The sequence below is a fragment of the Mesocricetus auratus genome, unplaced genomic scaffold (genome assembly GCF_017639785.1).
Source record: "Mesocricetus auratus isolate SY011 unplaced genomic scaffold, BCM_Maur_2.0 Super-Scaffold_100031, whole genome shotgun sequence".
NCBI lineage: Eukaryota > Metazoa > Chordata > Mammalia > Rodentia > Cricetidae > Mesocricetus > Mesocricetus auratus.
In genome coordinates, this window is record NW_024429212.1 from 16,655,656 (window position 1) to 16,666,448 (window position 10,793).

A 10,793-nucleotide genomic window follows, 5' to 3' on the forward strand; every position below is an offset into this window, starting at 1 on the left:
ATGTGCAAAAAGAGAGAATGTGCTTGACCTGTATATTTATCCAATTTGTTACTATTTTTAATGTTCCCTTTCTCATGGCTGATACGTCTCAATTTATAGCTTTAAAATCTCGACCAGTCTCAAGAGTTATCAATGGAGCATCCCATAAAAAAAGCATTGATGAACAAGACTCTAACATGAGTAGCAGGTAGGACTCCGTTCCCCTGACAACTCTGCTATTTATAAACTAACTTCTAGCTGAATGTTTTTAAAGATTTTTCTTTTTTAATGTATTTATGAGATTGTATTTTAAACTTCACTTCATATCTATGTAAAACGATGCAGTGTAGTAAATGCTTTTTTAGCTATACTTAACGGCATGCAAAGTTATGTGTTGTCTTATGTGTGGTCTACTCTTTTAAAACTTAAAGGTGTGTGAACTTAGGTTTATCTACATTTCTATTTCTTGACAAACTATGTGGTCGTACACGGCTGTGGTCGTATGGGGTGTTTGTAAGTCCCTGTCTTGGAGTCTCACTGTAACGCTAAGTGCAATCGTTTTCCTCAGTGTCATCAAAAAGGTGAGAGGCAAAGGACTTAGTGACCCAGCACCTCGGGCGGCTGTGAAGAAGAGAGGGAGCAGCAGCGGGTGCACAGCAGGTCAGCCACGGACAAAGAGCGCCCCTCCCCCCCTCGCCCAAATCCAAGGTAAGCAGCTGAGGCACTGAGGATTCAGGGTGTGGTCCTCTGTCAGGTGGACAAGCAAGTCTCAGGCTGGGCCTGCAGTTACAGATAAGCAAAAAGGGCATGGCTTTGTTTCCTGTGAACAGCCTCGTACTGCTCAGTTAACGCTTTATGATTCTCTGTAAATATTTTAGTGCTGGGGGATGGATTTGGCTTTTCTGTACTTCTGGTCCTTTAGTGGAGCATGCCCAGGTTTCTTGAAAGTTTCCTTGGTGACTAGAGGACTTCTGTTTGTGAGCCAGCACTGAAGAATCCTAAGGGACAGCAGGAGCTAGGCAAATGTGTGGAGGCGGAGCTCCTGCAGAACCTATCAGCATGCTGCTGTTTTTCAGTGTTCCAAGAATAAAGAATACTGATTGGGTCACATGATTTGCACATAGCGACCAATTTTAAATATTTCTGGGCCTAGTGGTACATGCCTGTAGTCATTCCACTGGGGAAATAAAGCTGAAGTCACCCTTGATCAATATAGTGAGTTCAAAGCCAGCCTGGGCTACAAGAGACCCTGCCGAAAAATAAATAGAAGTAAAAGAAGGAAAGGAGGGAAGGAAGAAGGGAGGAGGGAGGCTGAGGGAATGTCTCAGTACCTAAAAGTTGGGGGCAGGGAGTCAAGGGTGGTGAACCACACTTAGAATCTCAGCACCAGGAGGCAGGGGTGGCTGGGTGGATCCCTGAGGCTCAATGACCAGCCAGCCAACCTAGCCTAATCAGTGAGCCCCAAGTGCTGGTAAGAGGCTCTGTCTGAAAAAGAAGGAACCATGTGGCTCCTGGGGAGTAAATGATTGACCGTTGGCATGTACACATGTGCATGTGCACACACAGTCACACACAAGCACACACAGTCACACACAAGCACACCCAGTCACACACAAGCACACACAGTCACACACAAGCACACACAGTCACACACAAGCACACCCAGTCACACACAAGCACACACACCCAGTCACACATAAGCACACACACACACACAAGCACACACAGTCACACACAAGCACACACAGTCACACACAAGCACACACAGTCACACACAAGCACACACAGTCACACACAAGCACACACAAGCACACACACACAAGCGCACACAGTCACACACAAGCACACACAAGCACACACACACAAGCGCACACAGTCACACACAAGCACACACAGTCACACACAAGCACACACAAGCACACACACAAGCACACACAGTCACACACAAGCACACACAAGCACACACACACAAGCACACACAGTCACACATAAGCACACACAGTCACACACAAGCACACACAGTCACACACAAGCACACACAAGCACACACACACATAAGCGCACACAGTCACACACAAGCACACACACAAGCACACACAGTCACACAAGCACACACAGTCACACATAAGCACACACAGTCACACACAAGCGCACACACACAGTCACACACAAGCACACACACACACAAGCACATACACATACACACAAGAACACGCACAGAGTTACTTTTTATGTATTAAGCATTCATGCATAAGAGCAGTTTCTAAAATCTGGAAAATAATCTTGATTTGGATAATAATGCTGAAAGTCCATTGAAATTCCTAGAAATTAGACACAAACGACTTTATAGGACGAGCTGTAAGACTATAGCTCAGTGGCAGAAGTCCCCGGTTAGTCTCTAGTCCCCCACCCCACGACCACACACACACAGAAATAAGCTGGTAATTGGGGTTGGCAGATTTGAGTGCCCCAAATTTCATTTCTAAGACTTTAGCCAGAATACATAAATGGAATTTCTGATGAATAATTAATAAACTTTATTCTGTATTTCCTGTATCTGACAGTCTGGTTCTTATTGCAGATCTGGGTTGCTAACCTCTGGTAAGCAACAATTACAGTGTCTAGTATAAGTTTGTTCCAGTTTGAAGAAAAACTAATAATTTCCACCAATGTCCATTGTATTTTAGGTCAGTTCTTGTTTTCGGCTATGTTGTTTTCAATTCCCCCTCCCAAAAAAACACTTTAAAGAGAGGGCCTTTCTTGCTTTGATTAAAAAAAAATCCAATTTTGAAATAATGATAAAAACTCCTGATGAAAAGAGATTCTACTCTAAGGGTTTTTACTACAATCTTGAAATAGTCCCTCTATATTTTATTAATAGGTCTTCTTACTTTATTATTGTTCATTATGTCTTGTCTATCAGTATTAGACGTTTCCGTTTGGTTGCTTTATTTATTTTATTTACTGTAAAGTGATTTGAAACATTAACTTTCATTTAATTTGAGAGTACATTGCATTTCTGAACTTTTTGAGGATGCCAGGGAGAGCCCCCACACTCTGTGAAATCTTCAGTGTCTTCGAGGCAGTCTGATGAAAACGTAACAAAGCTGAGACACAGTGTGGCTGCGGATAAACAAATACCGAAGAGAAAGCAAGGACAGGGAACTCCGCAGAAGGTTCATGCAAAAGTGGTCTCAACGCCGCCGAGGGACCCAAGTCAGTCCAAGAAAGGTGGGACTTTGAATAATACAAATTCAAAACAGAGAGTGCTTCCCGGAGAGGTAACACTGCAAGCGCAGGCTTCTCAAAGGCCTTCCAAAACAGAAGCGGCCACCACGCAGAAGTGCATGCTTCCCCATGCGAGTGACAAGAACCATGTTGTTAAACAGAGGCCTCCGGGGTCCCTGGTTCAGCTTGCTTCTGAGACCAGTGGTGCAGATACTCTCCAGTCACTGTGCGGACCTCACCCACAAAAGCCACTAGGCAGTCACGGGAAAAAGAAACCAGAGCTAGGATGCCAAAAGAGTTCAAATCCAGATGAATCAACAAAACATGAGCCAAAGTCAGGTCAAAGTAATACATCCGGTTGCAGAGACATGAATCACTGCAGTGCAGATTCGAAACACCCTAGAATCACAGCTCTAAATTCCATGGTTTCAAACCCAGATGAAAGCTCCACAAACTCTAACCCAGTTTATGATTCAAACTCTGCAAATGCAGAGCTAATCTGTTTACTACCAGACAGAGAAAAACAAATAGGAAGAAAAAACACAGACACGAAACTCAGTATGAATTGTGTGAAAGCAAAAGAGGTTTCCCCATGTGTTCCTGAAGGGACAGTTGATGCCCTAAACTCTGTTCAAGATGAAAGAAAATCATCAGTTCAAAGCCAGCTACCCGATGACTCTGCCACCAAGGGCAATAAATGTGCTTCAGTCAACTCAGCTGTTTCTTCCAGATGTCTTTTGGGACAGCCATCAGGAAAAAATTACAAGAACATGGAAGCATCAGAAACCCCGGAGGGCCGTGAAACTCCAGAAGCTCCACTAGCAGGCCCCTGGGATTTGAGCACCAGCGCCACACATCAGAGAGAGAGCCCCGAGTCGGACACCGGCAGTGCTACCACGTCCTCCGATGACATAAAGCCCCGTTCTGAGGACTATGATGCGGGAGGCTCTCAGGACGACGAGGGCTCCAACGACAGAGGCATCTCCAAGTGCGGCACCGCGCTATGCCACGACTTCCTGGGAAGGAGCAGCAGTGACACGAGCACCCCTGAGGAGCTGAAGGTTTACGACGCGAACCTAAGAATTGAAGTCAAAGTGAAGAAGCAGGGCGACCCTTTCCAAATCAACTCAACCAGCGATGATGAGATTCCTAGGAAAAAGCCAGAAATTTGGTCTCGATCTACAACAATCCATCCCAGGGAAAAAGAAAATACTCCACGAGGCAGTGTCCCATTTGCTCAAGAAGTGGACCAGGTTTCTTCTTCAGCAGATGAAACAGAAGATGAGAGATCAGAAGCAGAAAACGTTGGGGAAAATTCCTCCCCGTTCAACTCAGGTACTCAGCACATTCAGGGAATAATTAACTTAGCTTTTGAAGATGGAACTGAACACGAGAGCCGTGAGTTTTCTGCACCACCTAAACGGTTTAGAAGGTCGGTGTTGCTCTCGGTAGATGAGTGTGAAGAAGTGGGATCCGATGAAGGGGAGGCCCACGCCCCCTCCCAGCCTTCTGGAGACTCTCCGTCACCTTCTGACGTTTTCCATGGTGTCTCTCATGAGCACCATGGAAGGACGGGCTTCTCCAGGCTTTTGAAAGAAAGTGAAGATACTGCTGTACATTGTAAACACAACGACAAAGGCAATAGTGTATATAAAAACGAAATCGTTCTCCTGGGGCCTAGTAGCAAAGACTCTTCAGGAAAAGATAAACAGAGTGTCTCAACAGACCAAAAGAACAGGTTAGATGTCCCACCCAAAGGAAGCCAACAGCTTACTCCAGAAGATGAGGAAGTAAGTAATAGAAGCCAGGTGGCTAATGGCTTCCAGCAGCACAACACGTTCTTGGATGGTGACACGAAATCTCAAGAAAGACCTTGTCACCTGGAACTTCAGCAGAGAGAACTCAGCTCCAGCATACCAAAGATGAGCTCAGCAAAATCTCTAGACTCCTATCCGAGCCAGGTTCTGCCTCAGGAAGGTCAAGTGAAAGAGAGCCATTCCACAGCTCCCAAGAAAGCTAATAATGCTGTGTTTTCAGGTAATGTACAGAAATAGATATGCTAAATAAATAGGATGATAAATTCATAGAAGTTTAAAGTTGTCTGTAGCTGTGGATGTTATATTTTAATTAGGATATTTAAGCTACAGTTTCAACTTTTAAATGAGAATTTAAATTTATTAATGATATGAAAATGAGCTAGCTGTTCATTATTTACTGTTTGCTTACAATCTTAGTGAATAATTAATATGTAGTGGAAAACCTTGTTTACTAGACACAGATAACACGCTAGATCTTACCTGGAAAAAAAAGGAACTTAGTTTGGTGTCATTTCAATTATTGTGTCTGATTTAATATAAGCATTCTTGACTGTTGGAAGTTTTATTTTACATTGGATATGTTTATGGACTTTCTAGTATAGTTCTAAGAGGGCTGTGCAATAATATAGTAATATGTACTGAAAAAGCACTAAACTATTTTAACTAGATTAATTATAATTTATATGCATTTTACAGAAACTAAGACTTTCTTCAGGATCAGTATAATTCTATTCTAAAATTTTCAAGCAAAAAGATGAGTTTCCTAAAAGAGATTATATTTAGATGCAATGATAATATATGAAAAGGCGCAGTCTTATTTCACATGCTGAGATAATTTCTTGTCTATTGCTTTGTGTTTATGTCTTTCTTAGTTCAGTAATTCAGGCTAAAGACTTAGATTATGCAATAGTAGCTGGTGAGCAACTATTGAGTATGGTAATTAAGAAAAATATTTACCAGAAATCCCTATTCATAAAATGATAAGAATAGGTGTTCCTCCAAAGTTGTATTTTTTGTTTGCTCGTCCTGGCTCACATCCTCCTTTGCATGAGTAATATGCAAATAAGCCTTTAGATATATTGTACTTACCCCACCCCATAAAACCAGGTTATTTCCAAGACACCACCAAATGACTGTCCTTTTTTTCCTCCTTGAGTTTCTATTGTAGCGAAGTAGATTTGTGTGTACTTTTATATTTATGTTGAAATAATTTATGTTATTTTCTGTATTCTAAGTTTTCAAATTAAAATGTGGAAAATTATTGTTAGTTCACTTATGTTGATTTTGCTGCTAAACAGTACCCTTGAATTTTTTAACAGAAAAATAAATGCCTCAAAAATTTTGTCAATTTTGTAAAAATGTTATTTTTTCCATGTTGTGTTTTTCTGAGAGGAGCTAATATTGTTATATTGTGTTAATATTGTTCTACAAGACTCTGGGGGTATCGGTGTGCAATTTTTACATTGTGCAGTATTATGAATTATTTCAGGAGACATAGATGATTGTGACACACTGGTACAGCCCTGCATGTGTGACCACCGGCCTTCAAAAGCCCTCTCTCCAATACATGAGATGGACATAGCAGAGGCATTTGAGCACAAAGTGGAATCAGAAGTCCACGTCCTAGACAGGGACTCTCAAGACGGTCAGCACTTTGCAAACCAGGACTGGACCCTGCTGAGACAGCTGCTTTCTGAACAAGATGCAAACTTAAATGTCACACATTCTCTTCCTGAAGACCTAAGCTTAGCACAGTATTTAATCAAGCAGACACTCCTATTAGCTCGAGATAGCTCAAAACCTCAGGGTTCAGCACACGCCGACTCTTGGAACAGGTGGAGTGAACTCTCGTCTCCACTTGACGATTCCTCAGCAAGTAACACCACGGCTAGCGATCCCTCTGACGGTTGTTCACCTCTAGGGGAGTGGACAATCCTGGAGTTGGAAACTCAGCATTAAGAGTTTCAACATTTAGGAAAAATTTAAACTGTGCCACCATGTATTTTTTTATGCCTATGCTATATTTATAATTTAATTAGCCAGATATAGACTGTCCTTAAAACTGACGGAGTCTTCAGTTTATTGAGGTAAATATAGCTTATTTAATAATATGATATCTCATGTTAAAATGGTTTTCTAAAGTTTTGAGCATGTTTTCCATAACTTTAGAGAGACTAGAAGACTTATAGAAAATCTTTGCTCCACTATTCTTTCCTAGCTGATAATTTGTTCATTTATTCAGGAATTTCCTTGTCAGTGCACAAAGAGATCAACCCCTTACTTTTGATTCTGCATATGGTACCATAATAATTTAACAATAAACTTACTGGTGTGTGTATGCATTATATAAAGTCAATCTGTGAATAACATTCAAACTCAGACTGAGCGCTGGGGTTGGGGAGACAGAGGGCCCCCTCGGCTTTCCCACCATCTTGGGACCAGGACATTGAGAAGTGAGTGTACCTTGGGCTTCAACCATATTTTTAATAAACGGAGACATGGGGCTTTCTGGATATATCCAAGGATAGGCACTGGAAACTGTCTTGTCTCCATGGACCCTACCACTTAGTCACTTTATTTTCCATGCCATGATAAGAATACTCTGGAACTGCCCTTCACCCAGCTAGCACCAAGCATTAACTGAGGTGAGTGTGTGGGGCAGCCTTTGAGTCCTGATCTTATGTGGCTGTGTGCTTCCTGGTGTCTGCTTAGAGCCTTCTTTGTGGTCAGACTTCTCTCAGTCCGTAGTTCTGTAGGAAAACAGGTACACAATGCTACCAGAGAACAAACCCTTGGATCTTAGGTGATGGTGAGCATGGCCCTTTAAGGTCATGGGATTTCAAACACTGGGTCTTGTAACTAACTCATGTTTCTCTAGAATATGTCAGAAGTAAGGGAATATTCAAAGTTAAAACTTTTCTAAAATAACAATAGGGTGTATACATACATTGAACATAACAACCAGGTTAATATAGAATTACTTGTTCTAAAATAATAATTATGTTTTCATTTAAGTACTAATAATCTATTATACCATAAAGTGTATTCTTTTTTTCTTCCCCCGTGCATTTGCCTTCATATATGTCTGTGTGAGGAGGTCAGATCCCCTGGAGCTGGAGTTCCACACACTCGTGAGCTGCCATGTGGTTGCTGGGAATGGAATCCAGGTCCCCTGAAGAGCAGCAGCCAGTGCTTTTAACTGCTATCTCTCCAGCCCAAACTTTTTCATGCCTTTAAAAAAAAGTTTTAAATGTTCTTTACTTATTCTGTGTGTGTCTGTGTGGGTAGGCTGTGCACATGTGTCACAGCAAGCATGTGGAGGTCAGAGGACTTGTGAGAGTGACCTCTCTCCTCCCACCTCATGAGTCCCAGGGATTGAACGCATACCGTTGGGCTTGGAGGCAAATGCCTTACCCACTGAGCAATCCCTCCATTCCCGGTTTTACTCCTTTTTAAGAAGCGAGACACTCAGCACAATGTAGTGGTGGCGCACGCCTTTAATCCCAGCACTCTGGAGGCAGAGGCAGGGGGATCTCTGTGAGTTTGAGGCCAGCCTGGTCTACAGAGTGAGTTCCAGGACAGGCTCCAAAGGTACACAGAGAAACCCTGTCACAGAAAACAAAACAAAACAAAAAGCCAACAACAAAAAGGAAACTAGACACTCTATACAGGATATTCTGTCATTTCAGACAGCTATTAACTCGGTTATTTAAGGCTTTGAATGTAAGCACTGAAGCGTGACGGTGAATAAAAAATAAATGGTCCAGTTTCTAGTGGAGGGCAGGGTGATGTAAGAAAACCATTTAAATATGAACACACTTCATACGTTGAAGCTGGGTGGGAATTTAAAGATTAGACTAATCTCTTTAAATGGTAAAGGAAGGCTTTTTACGATCAGAAGACTTAACAGGTTACGCAGCTAACGTGTGGGTGAGAATCCACTATTTCTTAATTCCAATTTGCTGTTATTTCTACCACACAAAACACTTCATTTTCTCACCAAGCTGTGAACAAACATTTACAAGTAGTTTGTAGTATTAAAATGTTTTTACATGGTAACACTTAAAGCACACATTTATTCCCAGGACACTTATGCGTTATTTTTTTTTTCTGAATGTGAAGCTGTTTTACATGTTCCTTTTAATAAACATCCCCCAGAGTTTAGAAAGTTATAATTGAAGTTGCATTCCTTTCCCATCCTCGGGTCTTAAAACTCCACCCTAGCTGGGCGGTGGTGGCGCACGCCTTTAGTCCCAGCACTCGGGAGGCAGAGGCAGGCGGATCTCTGTGAGTTCGAGGCCGGGCTGGACCGATAGCCTCCCAAACAATACAGAGAAACCCTGTCTCGTAAAAACCAAAAAAAAAAAAAAAAAGCTCCACCCTAAGTTATTAAGGCTTTAAAACACACTCAGTTACACACCACTCCTACAGACACATCACCGGAGAGGCATTTTGCCTAAGTGGTGTCCACCTGGGGAGCCCGATCACGTATGACATGTTTACAGCTGCTCTGTGAGTATCTGCAGGGCTCTAGCAGTGTTCACTGTGTACCCAGGCATAGATATACATGTACACTAACATTCATCTGCCATTGGTCATAGTAGAGACTGCCAAATGCCGTGTACACACCAGCACAGGTAAATGTCAGACAGGTCTGTAAAATGTGTATTCTTTATTTTACACATAGGAAACAAACCTTAATTCTTTTTTTTTAGTATTCATTCATTGTGAGGAAGAATGGGGACTGAATTCAGGTTGTTGACTTGCCCACAAGCACCTTCATCTGTTGAGTTGGTCCCAGAAACTCTTTAAGTTGTATATTCTGTATTTTCCCCTTGTTCTGGATGCTCTGACGTAATGGAAGAAGCCAAAGAAAAATAACAAACTTTTATCCTATGGTAAAATCACACTTGGACATGTTCTGTTAGGAGAGCCAAGAGAAGTCACAAACAGCTCACCAGGAGGTCAGAACTTGTCAGGGACACTCCAGCTAAGCTGGGGCTGGAGTCTGCCGCCTGTACCACTGGCTGTGGAGCTGGTGCCGAACATAAAAGGCATGTCATTTTACTTGGTTTGCTGCACACCATTAGGGATACAAACTTGTCAAAGATGTTTTTGTTCAGAGCTCACGTGAGACTGTGAAATTCCGATCAAGAAAAGTGGTTTTTTGTTTTTGTTTTTGTTTTGTTTTGTTTTTTTGACTTGGGTTGTTGGGAAGAGGAGAAAATGTTTGGAGAAAATGGAAAGCTCTTCAGTCCTCTTCCTTGGGTCAGCCAGGTAACACATGGTGCTACTTGTAAGGGTGATCTTAACACAGCAGCACTTTGAGGAAAGGTGTCCAGGGCAGGCATCTGGGGAGGTAGTGCAGACAGAAAGGAAGAGAGAAACTGGAACTGGGTGTGAAGTAACTCAGAGTCCCTAAGTCTCCATTATACGTTCATTTATTTGGGTTTAACTCTCAGTAGGCAGAGTCTGTCTGTGGGGAATTAACTGCCGTTCTGACAACTTGATGGACATGTGTGATGTACTGTGATTGTATCCGCCGCGTGTTACCCTCTTCACAACGCTGTTGCTGACCCCTTCTTGCCAACCAGTCCCCCTCCGTTGTTGTCCTGTGTGTATGTGTCTGCATGTGTGTGCACATGTGTTAACAAGTTCATGGCCAGCCTGTGCTGTGTGACATCTCAAATAAAAAACAAACAAACAAAAAAAAAAAACCTTGATAACGGGACGTAAGATTAGGAGTTGAGTGACAAAGGAAGAGACATT

At 42.3% G+C, this 10,793-nt stretch overlaps 1 protein-coding gene across 2 annotated transcripts in view; it reads left to right on the plus strand.

Moving 5' to 3' along the window:
• Btbd8 (BTB domain containing 8) overlaps positions 1-7,369 on the plus strand; it is a 67,070-nt gene extending 59,701 nt beyond the window's left edge. For both annotated transcript variants that reach the window (XM_040733456.1, XM_040733457.1), the window contains 4 exons: positions 100-187; positions 548-687; positions 3,013-5,244; positions 6,514-7,369. In XM_040733456.1, coding sequence (XP_040589390.1) covers positions 100-187; positions 548-687; positions 3,013-5,244; positions 6,514-6,983 — 2,930 coding nt within the window. In that variant the 3' untranslated portion in view covers positions 6,984-7,369. The remainder of the gene's footprint in view (positions 1-99; positions 188-547; positions 688-3,012; positions 5,245-6,513) is intronic.
• The last annotated feature ends 3,424 nt before the right edge of the window (positions 7,370-10,793 follow it).